The following is a 23,230-nucleotide window of genomic DNA, read 5'->3' on the forward strand; positions in this document are numbered from 1 at the left end:
ACGAAACTGGGTCATTTGTAGAGACATGGATGAATCTAGAGACTGTCATGCAGAGTGAAGTAAGTCAGAGAAAAACAAATATTGTATATTAACGTATATATGTGGAACCTAGAAAAATGATACAGATGAACTGGTTTGCAGGGCAGAAATTGAGACACAGATGTAGAGAACAAACGTATGGACACTAAGGGGGGAAGTGGGGGAGGGGTGGGGTGGTGGTGTGATGAATTGGAAGACTGGGATTGACATATATACACTAATATGTATAAAATGGATAACTAATAAGAACCTGCTGTATAAAATAAAATTCAAAGAAAAAAGTAATAAGTACATTTTGATTTTTTGTTGATCATTTGGTTTGTTGACCATTTGGATTTCCTGTGTCATGAAGATGTTCAGGGTTTTTTTATTCCTATATTTATGTTTTCTTTTTTTTGATGGATTCATAGGAATTTTTTCTACATTCAGGATATAAATTTTTTGTTCATTTATCAGTATTGTAGTGGTCTCTCCCATCCTGTGTCATTTTATTTTGTGTTTTGTTTTTTTAAAAAAAAAACAAAACACAAAATAAAAAAAGGCATAGAAGACACTGATTGGCCTCAGAGTCATAAATCCCCAACTGGTCATTGTTTGAATCCAGAGTTATAAGCCTTTTTTCGGCCTCAAATTATTTATTTCAATGGTTCTCAATCCTGCCTGCGCAGTGGGACTCCCCTCTCCCCTTTTTAAAAAAATTATCAATACCTCGACCCAATCCCAGTACAGTTAAACCAGAATCTCCAGAATGTCCTTGGACACAGAGAAAACAAGACTAAAAGTTTATTTATTTATTATTTTTTTTTGGTGGTACGCGGGCCTCTCACTGCTGTGGCCTCTCCCGTTGCGGAGCACAGGCTCCGGACGCGCAGGCTCAGCAGCCATAGCTCACGGGCCCAGCTGCTTTGCGGCATGTGGGATCTTCCCGGACCGGGGCACGAACCCGCGTCCCCTGCATCGGCAGGCGGACTCTCAACCACTGCGCCACCAGGGAAGCCCTAAAAGTTTATTTTTATCAGTGGGGCAAGGTCTACTCAGAATGGGAGTGCAAAGTAGCTGTACTTGATTGGTCTGTTTCTGTCAGAGAGGCACAAGTTGAATTAGCAGGGACTGTCATAAAAGCTTTAGATTTCAGGCTCCCAGCTGTCTGAGTAAGAAGAGAAGGTTTCTGTGGATCCGGCTGTGCTCTGTCTCTCCTGTCTGCTTCTCCTGTCACTCTGGAAACAGAGCTCTGGGAAAGGGCAGCTCCCTCCTGGCCCCGACTCCTCTCCCAATTCCTGGAAATATCCTTAGATATTAGATGTTAAGGACATCGGCAAATCCTTAATCAATGTAAGTAGGTTTTATGCTTCTTCACTGTCTTGCAAACGGTAAGTAAATTAATCCCAATGATGAAACTCATACATACTGTTATGGGCACACTGTCAAAACAGGTCAGCGTGAAGTAAATTACTTCCTGTAAATTTTGACCTTTTTCTTGCCTTTTCAGGCCTGTCATTGTCATAAATAGATGAGCAAAGTAATGTGTTTTGTGAGTGGAGAAACATGTAGGTGTTTGTATGGTAGAATCAAAATAATAAAGTGTCAAAAGCTTGTACTGTTTCTTCCCTTCTTTGTTTCACAGCCATTTGCTATGATTTGGCACTGAAGGTAAGTGGTAAGTGAAGTGTTTTGTGATTCGAAATTTTCTTCCCGAAGTCATATACTATATAAGCTGTGTGTTTTGTTCAGATGGCCATGAAAACAGAACTTTTCTGAAGAAGGGCATTGTGCCTGATGTTAAGGAAGTAGCTTGGGATCAGGGCCAGCATGAGTGAATAAAAGAAAGTAGTCATCAGTCAGGGTCCAACTGATGGTAATGGTGTTCATTTGGATTCTGCAGGGAGCTGCTGTCTGTAGCCTATGAATGCTGCAGGATGGAAGATACTCTTCTTCCATGAGATGCTGCATGTCCTGGCGCTGCCTGTATGATGCCTGCTTTCTTTCTGTGTTAGTAATACCAGCAGATCTCAAACTAGGCTGGGCATTAAAATTATTTGAATTTATTTTTTATAATATAGATTCTAGTATTCATCATAGGGCTACAGAATCAGAATTGTAATGACTGCTGTACAGGTGATTCTGAAGCAGTCAGCTGGCTGTTGGTCCAGAGGTGGGCATTGAGGATCGGTACATTTCTCAAGGATCAGAGGGTGAATACGAAGAGCTTCAAATTTGAATCCTCTATATAGTAGCCCTGGGATGCTGGAAATGGAACAGAATTCCTTAACCTCAGTTTCCTTATTTATAAGTGGGGCAAATAAACCTGCTGAAGGTGCTGATATGAGGATTAATTGTAATCTGTGTACCAACTACTCGGGCCATTGCCTGACACATCAGTGGTAGCTATAACAATCACCATAATATTTATGTAATAAATTCAGAAATATTTTAGGCTACATGTGGCAGAATAAAAACATAATAGTAGGATGATAATATATTCTGCATTAGGCACAATATATTGACTTTTGCTATTACATGTATGTCCATTCCCAGCTCTCAAAAGTCTATGGCCCTGTGTTCACTGTGTATTTTGGAATGAAGCCAACGGTGGTCTTGCATGGATATGAAGCAGTGAAGGAAGCTCTGATGGATCTGGGAGAGGAGTTTTCTAGAAGAGGCAGTGTCCCAATGCTTGAAAGAGCTACTAAGGGACATGGTAGGTGTGCATTTGCACATGTTCAGCATTGATAATGGGTGGGGGTGGAGAGGATAAAAACAGGAATTTGAAGAGCCCCCAGCAGAGCTTGGTTCACCTGAAAGGCTGCCAAGTGTCAGCTCACTCCTCCTTCCCTAGCACCTCCCCCCTAGTTTCTGTTTCCCCTCCCGGTAGGAATCATGTTCAACAATGGGAAAATATGGGAGGAGACCCGGTGCTTCTCCCTCATGACCCTGTGGAATTTCGGGATGGGGAAGAGGAGCATTGAGGACCGAGTTCAAGAGGAAGCGCACTGCCTTGTAGAGGGGTTGAGAAAAACCAACAGTGGGTGATGCTATGCTCTGTCACTCTGACCTTAACAGTTGGCTCTCTTCTCCAGTGATGCCCTTGGAAACATTACAGGGGTGGCCACATCTTTCATAGGGGTCATGGTTGTCACCCCTCAGATGGAGGAAGGAGGATGTGGAACACAGACAGCCAAGGGAACTTTTGTGTATCTATGCTTGTTGTGTGTGCACACCAATGATGGGGCACACAGTGTGGGTATAAATGTGTTTTAATCATACTCTATCCTGAATTTTGTGTTCAATTCAGAAATCACAAAGAATAGTTTAAAGTCATTTCCTGAAAGAGTTCGAGAACAATGTTTTTCCTGTAGCATTGATGTGGGTTATCTCTTCCAGAGCATTTCACCAGGGAATACTTGTTAATTGAACAGGGTGGGAATGACCCTTGTGCAGCATGAAACAAGTGACACGTGTGTTCACTTAATTGGGCTATATTTATATTTTCAACCTCACGGAGATGTCTGAGAGTTACTTCCAGGGCCCAGGCCTACAATTCTGGCAAATAGTAATGACATCTAAGGGTTTTAATCATTTAGGTGTATCTTATTGCATTTCTTCTCAATTATGATTTCTCTGTAAATGCAGCACTATTTTAAAAATACCTTTACTGTATATTTACCTTTACCACTGAGCTTTTTCCATTGTAATTTTCCTGTTTCTAGCTGTGGCCTTTCCTTTTCCCTTAGAGAAGTCTCTTTAACATTTCTTATAAACTGGTTTGGTGGTGCTGAAGTCTTTTAGCTTTTGCTTGTCTGTAAAATTTTTGATGTCTTTATCAAATCTGAATGAGAGCCTTGCTGGGTAGAGTATTCTTGGTTGTCAGTTTTTTCTCTTTTCTTTCTTTCTTTTTTTTTTTTTTTTTTTTTTCTTGCGGTACGCGGGCCTCTCACTGCTGTGGCGTCTCCCGTTGCAGAGCACAGGCTCTGGACGCGCAGGCTCATCGGCCATGGCTCACGGGCCCAGCCACTCTGCGGCATGTGGGATCTTCCCGGACCGGGGCATGAACCCGTGTCCCCTGCATCGGCAGGTGGACTCTCAACCACTGCGCCACCAGGGAAGCCCGTCAGCTTTTTCTCTTCATCACTTCTTTTTCTTTTTAACTTTAAATTTATCATGCCGCTTTCTTCTTGCCTGCAGTTTCTATTGAAAAGTCAACTAATAGTGTTATGGGAGTTCCCTTGTGTGTAACTTGTTACTTTTCCCTTGCTGCTTTTAATCTTCTCTCTTTATGTTTAATTTTTGACATTTTAATTACAATGTATCTTGGTTTGTTCCTCTTTGGGTTGACCTGTTCAGGACTCTGTGCTTCCTGGACTTGGATGTCTGTTACTGATCCCAGGTTAGGGAAGTTTTCAGCTATCATGTCTTCAAATATGTTCTCTGCCCCTTTATCTCTCTCTTCTTCTTCTGGAACTGCTATAATGTGAGTGTTAGTATGATTGTTGGTGTCAGAGATCTCTTAAACTGTCTTCATTTCTTTTCATTCTTTTTTCTGTTCATTGTCAGTGATTTCTACTCCTTTGTCTTCCACCTCACTGATCCATTCCTCTCTTTCATTTAGTCTATTCTTGATTCTTTCTAGTGTATTTTTCATGTCATTTATTATATTCTTCATCTCTGTTTGGTGGTTCTTTATATTTTCCAACTCTTTGTTAAAAACTACTAACTTCTTGCTCTGTGTATCCATTCTTCTTCCAAGTTCTTTGATCATCTTAACAATCATTAGGCTGTGGGTTCTGGGGTGTCCAGAAGCTTGTGTTGGCCTGCTGTTTGTCAGGGCTGGGGCCCAGCGAGTCCCAGGGCAGGTGCTGGCCTTTTGATGGGTGGGTTGGGTGTGCAGTCTGCAGGACTATCATTGTTCTGGGGCTGGGCATCTGCCCTCTGGTGGGTGAGGCTGGTGCTGAACCTAGCGTAGGCTAACTGGTGGGCAGGTCTGAGGTCCAGTAGGTCTCGGTTGGTGCTGGCCTGCTAATGGTTGGGCTGGATTTGCAGATTGTGGGCCTGTGGTGGTCCTGTGACTGGTGTCCACTCATGGTACGTGAGGCTGGTCCCAAGGCTAGGGCAGGCTTACTGGTTGACAAGGCAGGGGCCCAGCTGGTCCCAGGGCTAGCCTACTGCTATGTGGACTGGGTCTGCATGCTGTGGGGCTGTCATTCTCCTGGGGTTCTTACCTACCTGCTGGTGGGTGAGGCTTGTCCTGAGGCGAGAACAGGCTTGCTGGTGGGCAGAGCTGGGGATTCTGGGACTGGTGCCTGACCAGTGGGTGTTTTGAGCTGAGTCCTTGGTTCTCTGGCTCAGGGCCCCGGAGGTTCTGGGTCTGTGCCTGTGCAGTGCTGTTTGGAGCTGGGTTCCGGTCCTCTGGTGGGCAGGGCTGTGTGAGGTCAGAGGATCTTAAGGCAACCTCTCTGCTGGTGGGTAAGGCTGTGTCCCCACCCGCTTAGTTGCTTGGCCTGAGGCAAGTACTGGTGCCTACAGACTGTTGGGCAGAGGGAGGATTCCAAAATGGCACTTGACAGCACCAGTGTCCATGTGGCAGAATGAGCTCTCCAAAATGGCTGCTGCCAATGTTTATGCCCCCAGGGTGAGCTCCAGTTGCCTCCTGCCTCTCTGGGAGACTCTCCAATATCAGCGGGTATTTCTGACCCAGGCTCCTTTCAAGTTACTGTTTCTACCCTGGGTCCCAGAGCATGTGAAATTCTGTGTGTGCCTTTTATGAGTGGAGTCTCTATTTCCCTCAGCCCCCTGGGACTACTGAAAGTAAGCCCGCTGGCCTTCAAAGCCAAATGTTCTGGAGGCACATCTTCCTGTTGCAGGACCATCAGGCCTGGGAGCCCAGTGTGGGGCTCAGACACCTCACTCCTTGGGGAGAACCTCTGCAATTGTAATTATTCTCCCGTTGGGGGGGGGTCACCTACGTGGGGATATGGTACTTCACTATACCGTGACACCACCTCTCCTACGCATCTCTTTGTGGTTCCTTTATATATTTAGTTCTTGACTATCCTTTGTGGGAGGTTCTGGTCTTTTTCATCAATGGTTGTTCCGTGAATAAATGTAATTTTGGTATGCCCATGAGGGGAGGTGAGCTCAGGGTCTTCCTTCTCTGCCATCTTTGCCAGTCTCCTCCCACATTTCTTTATCCGTAATCGTTGATGGACATTTAGGTTGTTTCCGTCTCTTGGCTGTTGTCAACAAGGGAATGCAGATATCTCTTTGAGATCAGATTCAGCCGTTTTGGATAAAAACTCAGAAGGATATTGCTGGGTAATATAGTAATTCTCTTTTTATTGTTTGAGGAACCTCCATACTGCTTTACATAGTAAATCATTTAACATTCTATCAACTATATACAAGGGTTCAGTTTCTCAACTCCCTCATCAACACTTGTTATTTTCTTCCTTTCTTTCTTCCACTCTCCCTCCCTCCCTCCTTCCTCCCTTTCTTTCTTTCTTTCTTTTTTTTTTTGATAATGGCTATCCCAACAGATGTGAGGTGATAACTCTTTGCTTTTTTTTTTTTTTTTTAACTCTTTGCTTTTGATTTGAATTTTCTAATGTGTAGTTTAAACCCAGAGAGTTTTTTTTTTCTTCTTTTTTTTGTAATGCAAGTACCTGATGTAGGCTATGATTGCTTAAGGCATCCATTTCAAAGCAGCATCCCCTTCAAAGAAGGCTTCACATAAACATATGCCAGCCACAGGGCTAGATGAAGAGCTCCCCCTACTGAGCCTCGTTCGTTCTTGGTTGATTTCAGTTACTGACCATTTGGGCTACTTGTTTTTGTCTCTTCTGGTGCTTTGCATTCCCACTCTTTATGTTCTAAATTCACCAATAGTGAGCCATTGAAACCCTATGCCCCCGCACTTTACCCCAGTGAGAACAGAACCCCAGGCCCTGTGTAAGTCTGTCTCTCACCCCACTCACAACCTCACACTGTGTTCCCAGGTGTGCTGGCAATTCCCAGGTCTTGTAGGTAATAAAGTTCTATTTTTCAAAGTTTCCTGATGGTTTTTGCTGAAGGACTTCTTGCAATCATAATAAGAATCACAAGGTCTGGTCCAGCCACACTGTGGGTTATTGATAGGCTGAGACCAGTACAAAACATGATGATTAGTGACGTTGACCATCTTTTCTTGGTCATTGTTGATCATTTTTATTTCTTCTTCTTTTTTAAGTGAACACAAGCTAAAGATATTTAATTCATTAATGAGGAAATCCGTTACAACCTGTTGTAATAAGGTGTTACTATCTGTTCAAGGGAGAAGGGTAAAAAAGTACAGACTTACTTAGAGTAGAGGAATGTTGACATGAATGTGCAAATGAAGACAGAACTAGGTGGGAAAGTCAATTGAACCTCTGCTGGACAGAACAGAGCTTGTATGTCTATAGGCAAGAATTATTTTGTACTGCTATTAGGTATTGATAATTTACAAATTATTACAGACATCTCCAATAAAATCACAGTCAGATAAAGCACAGGGGTGAGGTATAGTATAGTTTTCTGCTGGAGCACACATTTTCCCTGGACTGTAGCTGTAACTACACCTACATATATCCAGGTTAAAAAAAAAAATCGACTTTCTTGAAAGGATGTGATTTACACTCAATATTTTCCCCTCAGCTTTACTGAGATACAGTTGATATACAACATTGTGTTAGTATAAGATATACAGCTTATTGATTTGACATGCTCAGATATTGCAATATGATTACCACCATAGCATTGTCTAACAGCTCCATCAGACTACATAATTACCATTTCTTTGGGAAACATTTAAGATCTACTCCCTTAGCAACTTGCAGGTATATGACACAATAATGTTAACTGAAATCACAGTTCTGCACATTAGCTCCCCAGAATTTATTCATAATCTAACTGGAAGTTTGTACTCTTTGACCAATATCTCCCCATTTCCCACACTCGCCAGCCCCTGGAAACCACCCTTCTACTCTTCGTTTCTTTGAGTTTGACTTTTTTTAGATTCCACATATAAGTGAAATCTTATGGTATTTGTCTTTTTCTCTGTGGCTCATTTCACTCAGCGTAATGCCCTCAAGAGCCATCCATGTCGTTGCAAATGCAAGGATTTCCTCCTTTCTCATGGCTGAGTGATATTCCATTGTGTGTGTATATATATTTTTGGGTTTGAAATGTGTGCGTCCACTTATATGCGGATTAAAAAAATAAATATGTAGTACAGTACGACACGTTCTGTGGTTGGTTGAATCATCAGATGTGAAATTGTGGATATGGAAGACTGTAAAGTTATGCGTGGAGTTTTGCCTGTGCACGGGGTCCCCTTATTGTTCATGAATCAAATGGATATAAGTGAAAAACATTCATCTGTTTGTCAGTGGAAATAATAATAGGAATAGAAAATAATTTTATTTGAGCCAAACTGAGGATTACAGCCTGGGAGACACAGATTCAAGAAGCAGTTGAATTGAGTTCTGCCAGACTACAAAATGGGGGAGATTTATAAAGGCAAAACCCACAAAATACGTAGGTTGTTTGTCAAGAACTATAGTTGAAGGTGGCAAGAAGTAGGGGTTCTTGTTAAGGAGGTATTGGTTTGGGTCTGAAATGGTTGCACAGTTACAAGGGAGACCTTGAGACCATAAGGTTGCAGGTGGCAGCTGTCAGCAGATATTTTGTAGAGAATGGTTGGTGGTGTCCACCTTGAGTCTGATACACTTCAGAAAATTCATGTTCTCAATAATGCAGGAATGTGTCTGAAACCACGTCCACCATGGCCACCCAGCCAGCCCCCTTTTGAATGCCTGAACCACAGTTACTCCATTTTAATTTATAAATGCATTCTCTTCTTTAATGGTTAAAGCAGATGTACAATGCATGTTTAAGGCCACAAAACAGGCTTTTCTAGACAGCATAAAATTTAAGCCATATCATGTATAAGCCAGAATGACTTCTCCATACCTCAGTATGTGAAAATTTCTTCCATCATGTTATGGACAGATAGGTTGTTTCCACATGTTGGATATTGTGAATAATGCTGCAGTAAACATGAGAGCACAGGAATCTCTTTGATATCCAGTTTTCATTTCCTTCAGATATATACCCAGAAGTAGGAATCCTGGATAATACGGTAGTTCTATTTTTAATATGTGGAGGCACCTCCATACTGTGTTACAAATTGGCTGTACCAGTTTACATTCACACCAACAGTGCACAAGTGTTCTTTTTTCTCCACATCCTATCCAACGTTTGTTATCTTTTTACTTTTTGATGACAGTCATTCTAACAGGTATGAGGTGATGTCTTATTGTGGTTTTGATTTGCATTTCCCTGATGATTAGTGATTTTGAGCACTTTTTTTAATGTACATGTTGGCCATCTGTATGTCTTTGGAAAAATGTCTGTTCAGTTCCTCTGCCTGTTTTTAACCAGATTATTTTTTCCTATTAAGTTGTAATGGTTTCTTTAAATAAACATTTTTGATATTAACCTCTTACCAGATATATGATTTGCAAACATTTTCTCTCCGTTTGTAGGTTGCCATTTCATTTTGTTGATCGTTTTGTCTTGCTCTGCAGAAAAGCTTTTTAGTTTGATATAGTCCCCTTGTTTATTTTTGCTTTTATTGCTTGTGCTTTTGTTGTTATATTAAAAAAAAAATCATTGCCAAGACCAATGTCAAGAAGTCTTTTCCCTGAGTTTTCTTCTTGGAGTTTTATTGTTTCAGGTCATACATTTAAGTCTCTAATCCATTTAGAGTTAACGTTTCTGAGTGCTGTAAGATAGGGATCCTGTTTCATTCTTTTACTTTTGGACATCCAGTTTTCCCAGCACCACTTAGTGAAGAGACTGTCCTTTCCCCAATGAGTATTCTTGACTCCCTTGTCAAATATTAGTTGATAGTATATGTGTGGGTTTATTTCTGGGCTTTCAATTCTGTTCATTGGTCTATATGTCTGTTTTTATGCCAGTATACTACTGTGTTGACTTTTTTTTTAGCTTTGTGATATAATTTGAAGACAGAAAATTTAATGCATTCAGCTTCTTTCTTCATTCTCAGGACTTCTTTGGGTATTTGGGGTCGTCCATATAAATATTAGGATTGTTTTTTATATTTCTTTAAAAAATGCCGTTAGAATTTTGGTGGAAATTATATTGAATCTATAGATGTCTTTGGGTGATAAGGACATATTAACAATACTAAGATTGATCTGTGAACAGTATGTATCTTTCCATTATTTGTGCCTTCTTTATTTCATCAATGTCTTGTGAAAGAACATTGTACAGAGCTTTCTCTCTTTTTTTTTTGCATTCTTTTTTAATATTTTTTTCCATTATGGTTTACCACAGGATATTCAATATAGTTCCCTGTGCTATACGTTAGGACCTTGTTGTTTATCCATTCTAAATGTAATAGTTCGCATCTACCAACCCCAAACTCCCAGTCCATCCCTTTCCCTCACTCCCTCCCCCTTGGCAACCACAAGTCTATTCTCTATGTCTTTGAGTCTGTTTCTGCTTTGTAGATAGGTTCATTTGTACCATATTTCAGATTCCCCATATGTGATATCATATGATATTTGTCTTTCTCTTTCTGACTTACTTCACTTAGTATGAAAATCTCTAGTTGCATCCATGTTGCTGCAAATGGCATTATTTCGTTCTTTTTTTTTTTTTACGGCTGAGTAGTATTCCATTGTGTATATCTACCACATCGTCTTGAGCTTTTCCTTCCTTGGTTAAATTTATTCCTAAGTATTCTATTGTTTTTGTTGCTGTTTAAAATGGGATTAATTTCCTTAATTTTTTCCATAGAGCTTGTTGCTAATCTATAGAAACACAGATGATTCTTGTATATTGATTTTGTATCCTGCACCTTCACTGAGTTCATTGATTAGTTCTATCAATTTTTAGTTGAGTCCTTAGGGTTTTGTGCATCTGCAAAAAGACTTTTTGACTTTTTTCTTTTCCTTTGGATACCTTTTATTTATTTTTCTTGTGTGATTGCTCTGGCTAGGACTTCCAGTACTATGTTTAATAGGAGTGATAAGAGTGGGCACAATCATATTGTTTCTTTTTTTTTTTAATTTTAAAAAATTTTTATTTATTTATTTTTGGCTGCGTTGGGTCTTTGTTGATGCACATGGGCTTTCTCTAGCTGTGGCGAGCGGGAGCTACTCTTCGTTGCGGTGCATGAGCCTCTCATTGCAGTGCATTGTCTTGTTGCAGAGCACGGGCTCTAGGCGCGCGGGCTTCAGTAGTTGTGGCTCACGGGCTCTAGAGCGCAGGCTCAGTAGTTGTGGCGCACGGGCTTAGTTGTGCTGCGGCATGTGGGATCTTCCCAGACCAGGGATTCCTGTGTCCCCTGCATTGGCAGGCAGATTCTTATCCACTGCGCCACCAGGGAAGCCCAATCATATTGTTTCTGATCTTAGGGTAAAAGCTTCCAACTGTTCAACTGTGAGTATGTTAGCTGTGGGCTTGTCGTATATGGCTTTTACTGTGTTGAGTAAAGTACTATAGAAGTGCTTTTATCATGAAAGAATTTCGAATTTTGTTAGATGTTTTTTTCTGCATCTATTGAGATGATCATATGATTTTTACTCTTCGTTCTTTTAATGTAGTGAATCACATTTATTGATTTATGTAAGTTCAAAAGATTTTGAGAAGGATTGGCAATGCTTGCCGATCCTTAAGTGTTTGTAGAATCACCAGTGAAACCATCTGATTCTGGACTTTGTTTTGTTGTTAGGATTTTTTATTACTGATTTGACAACCTTATCATTATTGGTTAGTCAGATTTTCTATTTCTTCATGAATCAATCCTAACAGGTTGTGCATTTCTAGAAGTGTATTCATGTAGGTTGTCCAATTTGTTGGTAGATAATTGTTCTTAGTAGCCTCTTCTTTTTTTTTTGTATTTCGCTGGTATTGGCTTTAACATCTCTTCTTGACTTCTTATTTTATTTTTTGCATCTTCTCTCTTTTCTTCTTAGTTAGTCTAGCTAAAGTTTTGTCGATTTTGTCTTTTAACTTCTATACTAGAAGTAATAGTGGTTTATTCACCACCTCTACATTGTGACAGGATTCTGGATTTGTCTATATATTTACCTATGTCAGCTACCTTTATACTTTCATATGCTTTTCTGTTGCTGCTCAGTGTTCTATTGTTTCAATGTTATGGAATTCTTTTAGCTTTTCTTATAAGACATGTCTAGTGGCAATTAATTCCCTCAGCTTTTGTATATTTGGGAAAGTGTTTATTTGTCTTTTATTTTTAAAGAATTGTTTTGCCAGATACAGTATTCGTTGTTGGCAGCTTTTTTCTTTCTGCATTTTGAATATATCATCCCATTGCTTTCTTTTTTTTAATATTTATTTTATTTGGTCGCACCAGGTCTTAGTTGCAGCAGGTGGGCTCCTTAGTCGTGGCTCACAGGCTCCTTAGTTGTGGCACGTGAACTCTTAGTTGTGGCATGCACATAGGATCTAGTTCCCTGACCAGGGATCGAACCTGGGCCTCTTGCATTGGGAGCGTGGAGTCTTAACCACTGTGCCACCAGGGAAGTCCCCCATTGCTTCCTGGCCTGCAGTGTTTTTGCTTAGAAGACTGTTGTTAGTCTTATGATTGTTCTTTTGTATGTGACAAGTCACTTGTCTTGCTGCTACCAAAATTCTCTCCTTGTCTTTGACAATTTGAGTATAATGTATCTCAGAGTGGATTTCTTTAGTTCATCCTAGTTAGAGTGTGTTGGCCTTATAGAATCTGAGTGACAAATTTTCACCCAGATACGGGAAGTTTTTGCCATTATTTCTTCAAATAAGCTTTCTCTCTTTTCCCATAATGTGTATATTGATCCACTTGTTGATGTCCCGTAAGTCCCTTAGGGGTGCCCACTCCCACCACTATTATTCAACATAGTTTTGGAAGTTTTGGCCACAGCAATCAGAGAAGGAAAAGAAATAAAAGAAATCCAAATTGGAAAAGAAGTAAAGCTGTCATTGTTTGCAGATGACATGATACTATACATAGAGAATCCTAAAGATGCTACCAGAAAATTACTAGAGCTAATCAACGAATTGGTAAAGTTGCAGGATACAAAATTAATGCACAGAAATCTCTTGCATTCCTATACACTAACAACGAAAATTCAGAAAGAGAAATTAAGGAAACACTCCCATTTACCATTGCAACAAAAAGAATAAAATACCTAGGACTAAACCTACCTAAGGAAGCAAAAGACCTGTATGCAGAAAACTGTAAGACTCTGATGAAAGAAATCAAAGATGATGCAAACAGATGGAAAGATATACCATGTTCTTGGATTGGAAGAATCAACACTGAAAATGACTATACTACCCAACTCAACCTACAGATTCAATGCAATCCCTATCAAATTACCAATGGCATTTTTCACAGAACTAGAACAAGAAATTTTACAGTTTGTATGGAGACACAAAAGACCCCAAATAGCCAAAGCAATCTTGAGAAAGAAAAACGGAGCTGGAGGAATCAGGTTTCCAGACTTCAGACTATACTACAAAGCTACAGTAATCAAGACAGTATGGTACTGGCACAAAAACAGAAAAATAGATCAGTGGAACAGTATAGAATGCCCAGAGATAAACCCACGCACCTATGGTCAACTAATCTATGACAAAGGAGGCAAGGATCTACAACGGAGAAAAGACAGTCTCTTCAGTAAGTGGTGCTGGGAAAACTGGACAGCTACATGTAAAAGAATGAAATTAGAACACTCCCTGACACCATACAAAAAATAAACTCAAAATGGATTAAAGACCAAATGTAAGGCTGGACGCTATAAAACTCTTAGAGGAAAACTAGGAAGAACACTCTTTGACATAAATCACAGCAAGATCTTTTTTGACCCACCTCCTAGACTAATGGAAATAAAAACAAAAATAAACAAATGGGACCTAATGAAACTTAACAGCTTTTGCACAGCAAAGGAAACTATAAACAAGATGAAAAGACAACCCTCAGAACGGGAGAAAATATTTACAAATGAATCAACAAAGGATTAATCTCCAAAGTATATAAACATCTCATGCAGCTCAATATTAAAAAAACAAACAACCCAATTAAAAATGGGCAGAAGATCTAAATGGACATTTCTCCAAGGAAGACACACAGATGGCCAAGAGACACATGAAAAGCTTCTCAACATCACTAATTATTAGAGAAATGCAAATCAAAACTACAATGAGGTATCACCTCACACCAGTTAGAATGAGCATCATCAGAAAATCTACAAACAACAAATGCTGGAGAGGGTGTGGAGAAAAGGGAACCCTCTTGCACTGTTGGTGGGAATGTAAATGGATACAGCCACTATGGAGAACAGTATGGAGGTTCCTTAAAAAACTAAAAATAGAATTACCATATGACCCAGCAATCCCACTACTGGGCATATACCCAGAGAAAACCATAATTCAAAAAGACGCATGCACCCCAGTGTTCATTGCAGCACTGTTTACAATAGCCAGGTCAAGGAAGCAACCTAAATGCACATTGACAGACGAACGGATAATGAAGATGTGGTACATACATACAATGGAACATTACTCAGCCATAAAAAGGAACGAAATTGAGTCATTTGCAGAGACGTGGATGGACCTAGAGACTGTCATACAGAGTGAAGTAAGTCAGAAAGAGAAAAACAAATATCGTATATTAACACATATATGTAGAATCTAGTAAAATGGTACAGATGAACCGGCAGAAATAGAGACACAGTTGTAAAGAACAAACGTATGGACACCAAGGTGGGAAAGCGGGGGGTGGGAGGGGTGGGGGGGATGAATTGGGAGATTGGGATTGACATGTATAAACTAATATGTATAATATGGATAACTAATAAGAACCTGCTGTATAAAAAAATAAAATTAAATATATATATATAAGGGAATAATTTTTTCGTGTGTGCGTTACGCGGGCCTCTCACTGTTTTGGCCTCACCCGTTGCGGAGCACAGGCTCCGGACGTGCAGGCTCAGCGGCCATCGCTCACGGGCCCAGCCGCTCCGCGGCATGTGGGATCTTCCCAGACCGGGGCACAAACCTGTGTCCCCTGCATCGGCAGGCGGACTCTCAACCACTGCGCCACCAGGGAAGCCCGGGAATAATTTTTAAAACAAAATTATACCTTTTATCTGATAGAATTAGAGGATGGAATTTTCCCCCAGTTTTGTATTTTAAAAAATGTAAATCTAGGGACTTCCCTGGCGGTCCAGTGGTTAAGACGTCACCTTTCAGTGCAGGGGATGCAGGTTCAGTCCCTGGTTGGGGAGCTAAGATCCCACATGCCTCACAGCCAAAAATCCAAAACATAAAACAGAAGCAATATTGTAACAAATTCAATAAAGACTTTAAAAGTTGTCCACATCAAAAAAGATCTTTAAAAAATTTAAATCTAAATAACTTTCAAAAATGTATATATTTTAAATGTGTGTGTATGAAAGTGTGTTGAAATCTGTCTGTCCCTCAGTACATCATATGTATGTCCCAAGAACAAAGATTTTCTCATTCATAACAGTAATAATATTTGTGCTCAGGAGTTACTGTTGATACAATATCGTCTAATACACAACCTATATTTAAATTTTTCCAACTTTCCTAGAATATCTTTTATAGCCTTTTCTCTTTGCAATTCAGTCTCCAGTGAAGGAACAAGCATATCATTTGGTTATCTTTTCCCTTTGGTCTCCTGTAATCAAGAACAGTTCTCTTTGTTTCTTTTCAGTACATTTACCTTTTTGGAGTCCAGGCTAGTAGTCATGTAAAATGTTTGATTGTTTTCTAGATATTAGATTCCAGTTATGATTTTGGTGAGAGAACTACATAGGTAATATGCATGTCCCACTGAATCTCATTGGGGAGGTGAGGGCACATAATATCACTTACCCCATTATTGGTTATGTCAACCTTCTCACTAAATAAAGTGGTATCTCCCAGATGTCTACATTGCAGAGGTTCCATTATTTAATACATAATTAATAAAAATTTATGGCATGGTACTTTAAGACCTTGTGAATATCCTACACCCAAAGCGTTCACCCAACAGCGTTAGCATTTATTGATGGTCCTAAGCTGAATTGTTGCAAAATGATAATTTTTTCCATTTTTATCATCCCTTCTGTATTTTTTTTTGTTTTGTTTTGTTTTGTTTTTTTGTTTTTGTTTTTGTTTTTTTTTGCAGTAAGTGGGGCTCTCACTGTTGTGGCCTCTCCAGTTGTGGAGCACAGGCTCCGGACGTGCAGGCTCAGCGGCCATGGCTCACGGGCCCAGCCGCTCCACGGCATGTGGGATCTTCCTGGATCAGGGCACGAACCCGTGTCCCCTGCATCGGCAGGCAGACTCTCAACCACTGCACCACCCGGGAAGCCCCGTTATATGAGTTCTTGAAAGAAGGCTCTGTCCTTATCATGTTGGTATCAGACTCAAAGCAAGGAATAAGACCCCATAGAATAAAGGAAGGGGAGTCCATGACTCAGCACACACATTACAGGTGTGGAGATTACAGGTTCGAGCCCTGGTCCGGGAACATCCCACATGCCGCGGAGCAACTAAGCCCGTGTACCACAGCTACTGAGCCTGTGCTCTAGAGCCCGCGAGCCACAACTACTGAGCCCGTGTGCCACAACTACTGAAGCCTGCGCACCTAGAGCCTGTGCTCTGCAACAAGAGAAGCCACCGCAATGAAAAGCCCACGCATCGCAACAAAGAGTAGCCCTCGCTCACCACAACTAGAGAAAGCCCATGAGCAACAACAAAAGACCCAACGCAGCCAAAGATAGATATCTAGATAGATAGATAGATAGATAAATTTATTTAAAAAATAAATGTTTGATGATGCACTGAAAAATTTTCTGAGAAGGCACGAGTTTTTAGAAATAATGAATAGCATTTATGTTTACCATTCTACAGAAAGCTAATGTAAAAGATAGTTCATAATTGCTTCTTCCTTCCTCTTTCTAGATTTCACTAGAAATTAAGGTTTTTAAAGTTTTTCGACTGAAAAAAAACCCTCACAATGTAAGAGCCATGAGCTGAGCCTCTCAGATAGCTCTGAGGAACCCCTCCAAAGAGGTAAAAGAGGAGCCAATATATATATGAAGTTTTTGGCTGGGAAATACATGTAGTCAAACATATATTTTGGTAAAAAAAATTACTGCTGATAAAGAGAAATTGAGTTAATGATTTTAGTGCTTATATATGGGAAAATGCAAGACTCTGGGGTCCTTAAAATTCTTCCTTAGATATGCACCTTAACTAGGGGCCCATATATCCAAAACACAGAATGCTTAATCCCGAATTCCTTTCAGGGTGTACTTGTAGGTCAGCAACGGCAGTGGCTAATGACTTGATCCTTGTAGAATTGGAATGGTTGGCAACATTCTTTGTTTACAAGGTTAACAATTCTGATTAGTATTTGTAATTAAAACTACTAAAATTAATAAGGAAAACATCTTATGCAAGGAACTTTTTTTTTTTTTTAAGGATACGAAGAATGGAAATACATTTTGTTAAGGGAAAAGAAAGTGAGTTTGCCCTGAAGCTGGTTCTTTCTTTCTTTTTTTGTTTTGGCTGAGCGGGGTCTTCATTGTGGCACGCCAGATCTTCATTGCTGTGTGCTGGATCTTCCTTGTGGCATTCGGAATCTTTAGTTGTGGCATGTGGGCTCTTAGTTTTCAGCATGCATGCGGGATCTAGTTCCCTGACCAGGGATCGAACCCAGGCCCCCTGCATTGGGAGGGCCGAGTCTTAACCTCTGGACCACCAGGGAAGTCCCTGGTTATTTCTAAATGGAAAAGAAAATAAGGAATGAACTAATATGGAAATAGAAAGTTGTAGAAGGTTTGTGAGAAAAACAGAAATCTTTAGAAAGGAATTTTGTGGGTGGTCAGGACTGGCTAAGACTGAAAAAGTGAATGAGTTTTAATAGTAAAAGCAAGGTGGTGTAAAAGTAGGATTTGTTTTTCTCTTTCTGTTAAGAGGGCAAAGTTTTCTTGGAATATTGATCAACTTTTGATAACAGATTGTAAAGTTTCTCTAACCTTTTAAGTACTCTGTTGCAACTTTCTGTATTTGCCTTTGAAATGTTTTTGTCTCATTGGTTGAGTAAATAAGTATTGTTTCATAGTGACCTACTATCCTATCTGACCAAGTGTTTTAAAATCTGCTGATATCTTTGACAAACTTCCCTAAATCAAATTCTAAATGAAGTTCTTTTGACCTCTAGCTAAATTTGGGATACTTCAGAAGTTCCCTGAAACATCTCAAAGAGAGAGATTAATTAGGCTTTTTTGGTATGTTGAATTACATGGGAAGCATTGTCAAATGAGTAATGATAAACTTTCTTCGGTTAATGGGTAAATGTTATAAATGTTCTAGAAATTATGTGAAATTCCTAAAATTGGATATGTCCTGGTATAATGTTATGTCATAATTTTACTTAAGGTGTTATATGTTGCATAAATAACCAAGTTTCTTTGTCAATTGCATTGTAATCAGGTCTTTGACCATGCCATTTAAAGTCTTTGACATTTATATTACTCTGATGCTTTTACAAAAATGAAGATCTTCAAGAAGGTTCATAGAAAGGACTTTTTAGAAATAGGTTTCTGATAACTTTTAGATCATACCACCGAACTGGGTAAGAAATTACAGAATTCTAACAGAAAACCTGATGTTTCATAAACTTCTAACAAGAGATCAAGATCAATAAGAATTAATTACATGGGACCGAATGAACTGATGAATATGATTTATAAGTTTTATGACTTTTTGTCTGAAATAGTACTGGCTTTTAATATTTGTTTTCCAGATATGAGGAAACCTTTCCTCTTATGCTATGACTATGTATAATATACATAAATATTTAAATTCTATCACATATTATCACTGTTTTATACATTTTTTATTTATTTGGAGTTACCCACATATTTAATTTTGTTCCTGCTTCTCCACTCTTTTATCTGGGATTTCCCCCCTTCTTAAAAAATATTTTTTACTATTACCCTTTAGTTCATTATGCTAATGACAAATCTGTTGCTGTTTTTCTGTAAATGCTTTCATTTCTTTCAAAAGATATTTTTGCTTGTATACAATTCTTAGGTTTGTTATTATATCCTTTTAGCACATTAAAGCTACCTTTCCATTGAGGTCCAGTTTCCATTTTTGCTGTTGCAAAATTAATTATCAATTTAAGTTTTTCTTCTTGGTGGAATCTCTTTCTCTCTTTCTTTTCTTTTTCTTTATTCCTTCCTTCCTGTTCTCTTTCTTTCTTTCCCTTCCTTCTTTTCTTTCCTTTTCTTTCTTCCTGTCTTCCTTCTTGTCTTTCCTTTCCTTTTCCTTCCTTCCTCCCTCCCTCCCTTCCTTCCTTCCTTTCCTCTTTTTACTCCCACCTGACTAAAGTATACCTATGTAAACAACATTATCTTTTTCTCTCTACCTGATCCATCCAGAATTTGGCTTTTTCAGCTGGCTTCCCTCTGGATTTGGTGGTGTATTGTGATCCAGACTGCAACCAGTTATACTAATCATTGTTCTAATTTGTTCTTTGTTGTTTTTAAACTGTTTATGCTTTGTGTCTCTCATTGCTGTGCTATAGCCTTATTAATGCTATTAGTGCTATTATTCATACCATATTTTATAAGATTGTTGTTTCTTGTATTACCCAACGTGTAACCAGGTCTCTGACAAAATTAACGATGGCTAAATGTCTTGAGGCAATTGGTCACGTATATATAGCTCTCCATAAAATTAATTGTAATAGTGTAACTCTAAATATGGGAAAAAGCAATAAGGGAGAAACATTTCCTGGATCATTATAAGCTAGTAAGACAGATGATCCAGAGACTTTCTGGATAACAAGGCCTAATTCAGAATAGCACACGAATAGCCTATCAATGAAATCCTCACCTGACCTAGGAATGAGTCTTCCCAGCTCCATGGGACAAATTGGTCATGAAATCCCTCCCAAACCTTGGTCAAATTTATGACCAAAAGTGGGAAGTGAACAAAAAAGAACCACAAGCATCAGTCATCACCCAGTTATACAAGTGGGTTAAATCACAACCCACTGAAGTCAGCCACCAACAGTGCACCTTGAGGTGAATTCATGAAAAACAGGATGAGGCACTCTGCTTTGGATAAACAGGACCCTAGATAATTAGGTGCATATCTCAGGAAGAATTTCAAGGAACCCAGATTCTTGCATCTTCCCATACATAGAAAAACCTAAAATCATTAACTTGAGACATCTGTTCTTTGTGATTAGCAGTGATCTTTTACCAAGATGCATGCCTGACTACACGTATTTCCCAGCCCAAAAAAAGTCATGTGTATCCTGGCTCCTCGCCCACCTCTTCAGAGCAGTTCCTCAGAGCTACTGAGTGGCTGTCTCCCGGGCGGGAGTCCTCAGTAAGACCCCGAATCAAACTCAAACTCAAATTCTCATGTTGTGCATTTTTCTTTAAGTCAACATAGGTTTTGGCTGGAGAAATCATCGGGATGCTTTCAAAATAGCTGTCCTGCTGGAGGACGGGCAGAATTGAGAAGCCAGAGTGCAAGGCAATTAGAAGAGATTTGGTGGACACATGGGAACAAGGGAAAAGAACATGGTATCTAGAAGCGAAGCAGAAATCCAAGATGTCTTGTTTTAAGGTAGGTGCAGGTTGTGTGGTCCAGTAAGGTAGCCAGTAGCTACACATGCCTATTGATAATTTGACATGTGGCTAGTGGCATAGATTAAAATGATAACACTTTGGATATATGGCACTAAATACAATATATTGTTAAAATTGATTTATTGATTTTACCTTTTTCTTTTTCCATGTGGCTATTAGAAAGTTTTAAATTACATGTGTGGCTTTCATTGTACTTCTTTGGACAATGATGAAGCATCCATTTACAGATTCATTCACCAAACATTTGTGGACTATCTCCCTGCTCAGGGCTGAGTAGACGAAGCTGATACAGATAGAGGAACAGCTCTTATGGGGGCTTCATTCCTTTCAGGAGACTATGATTAGTGTCTTATGTGATGCGTGCCCAGGAGGTGTGCCCTGGATACAGGAGCACACAGATCCTAGGCCCGGTGGGCCAGCAGAGAAGACTGTCTAGAGGAGGGACGCTGGGTCTTCGTCCTGAAAGACCACTGACGTTTACTAAATCAAGAACCGGGGGCTTCCCTGGTGGCGCAGTGGTTGAGAGTCCGCCTGCCGATGCAGGGGACGCGGGTTCATGTCCCGGTCCGGGAAGATCCCACATGCTGCGGAGCAGTTGGGCCCATGAGCCATGGCCGCTGAGTCTGCGCGTCCGGAGCCTGTGCTCCGCAATGGGAGAGGCCACAACAGTGAGAGGCCTGCGTACCGGGAAGAAAAAAACAAAAAAAAAAACTGGAAGAAGAGCATTCCAAGTCAGAGGGAATCACTTCATCAAAGTCTGTGACTGGTTTTCCTCTCCAGGAAGTTGTCCAAAAGCTTAGTAATTTAAGGACGATGCAAGTCAGATCAGAGATATTCCAATACATTTCTTCCATTTTTTCTTCATTTTAGAGTAAGCGTGACAGAAGAAATAAAATCAGATGAACGTGGTAGGTAAGAAGGACAAGAAATAGGTCAAATCTTAAATTGCTCTCAGCAGGAAGTAACTATCAATATAAACTAAAGGCTGGAGGAAAAGAGGAGTTCTTGGCCACAAAACACAACTTGCACTGAGGACAGTAATGCTGACATCCCGTTTCCTTTTGTCAGGAAACAAATTAGCCTTGGAGGCCACAGAAAACAGCCATAGTGGTCACTTGACACTCCGGGTATCTGGCCTCCACCAGAAGGGAGGCACCCTGTATGTAAGATCCATTCCTAAGAAGTAATACTGTCGTTGAACGAGAAAAGCATCAGACATTTGGCACATTATCTGAGGAAAAGGACTGGAGAAAGTTCTAAGAATGTATGTTACCCATTCATCCCCCTCCAGTCAGTAAACCCAAGTCACAGTTGTTACTGTATTTGTAAATGCACCAAACACTGTGGTTCAGAAAGCTTTCATGTTGATTTGCCCAAATTACAAAGTTTCAGCCACCTTGCCTTTTACAAACTTAGAGTTTAAAATAAGGATTAATAGAAAGAGAAAGGAAGGAAGGAAGGAAAAGATAGAAAGAAAAATCAAGAGCTTTAACATGAAGTAATTTTCTGCCTGAAAGTTCTTATAGATTAGAACTGCTTGTGTCTAAACTGTCTGCAGTGTGTCCACGTTTCAGAGATCTGCCAAGTGAAATCCCAGCACTACCATCTAACTAGAATCCTTACTATTAGAAAGCAAGTCCCTTCATCAGTAAAGGACATCAGCCATTGCCCGCGGTGATGAATACTACTTAAGCGTAGATGATTTTGCTGTTTCAGAGGAAGAAGGGCTGGTGGAATGACCTGTCCGTCTCTCTTAACAAATCAGTCCCTAGAGCAACGGGGGTGCTACTGTCTGAGCAAATGACTCCTTTAGTGGTTGGTCACCAAGAGATGACCTACGGTAACCTAAGATCTCTGACTCAAGGCCCCTTAACGGCCAGGGTTCAGGGTCTCTTCCTGGAGGAGAATGCATTTGCCACTTCCCTGAGCAACCTGCAGGTTTAGGGCTGCTGGCCACGGTCCTGAGTTTGCTTCCCTTCACAAAGGAGAAGGGTTGTGATGGCAGCAAACCAGCCTGATAAAGCGCACCATCTATTATTTGGAAAGCATTCATTTCCCCTCTAAGTCCCCAAACAGCCAGATGTAAAGAAAACATTTCATCACGACATAACTATCTTATATTAGCATCAGAGAAAGATGATTTGGACCAATCTTCAAATAAATGTAAGAACATGGCTGTTGGGAATTGCCTGGTGGTCCAGTGGTTAGGACTGCGAGCTCTCACTGCCAAGGGCCCGGGTTCAATCCCTGCTCGGGGAACTAAGGTCCCATTTGCCACATGGTGGGGCCAGAAAAAAAAAAAAAGACTTTTCAGATGCCAGTTTTCTCACACTTGGAGGAGAAGGCCTGCAAATCTCAGAGGTATGGGAACCCCCAAACAAGAGGAGAGGCCTCAGAAATCTCGTCTGGCTTGAGACAGGAAATAGGATACATGGTCACATGAAAAGGAGACACCACAC

At 40.2% G+C, this 23,230-nt stretch overlaps 1 protein-coding gene across 1 annotated transcript in view; it reads left to right on the forward strand.

Annotated features, from left to right (window-relative positions):
* The window catches only part of LOC116741310 (cytochrome P450 2C18-like), a 47,403-nt gene extending 44,334 nt beyond the window's left edge, over positions 1–3,069 (forward strand). The window contains 5 exon segments of the mRNA XM_032607591.1: positions 1,196–1,296; positions 1,298–1,333; positions 1,336–1,371; positions 2,575–2,737; positions 2,912–3,069. Of these exon segments, the coding sequence (XP_032463482.1) occupies positions 1,196–1,296; positions 1,298–1,333; positions 1,336–1,371; positions 2,575–2,737; positions 2,912–3,069 (494 nt within the window).
* Positions 3,070–23,230: the final 20,161 nt, after the last annotated feature.

Source organism: Phocoena sinus, chromosome 16 (genome assembly GCF_008692025.1).
Source record: "Phocoena sinus isolate mPhoSin1 chromosome 16, mPhoSin1.pri, whole genome shotgun sequence".
NCBI lineage: Eukaryota > Metazoa > Chordata > Mammalia > Artiodactyla > Phocoenidae > Phocoena > Phocoena sinus.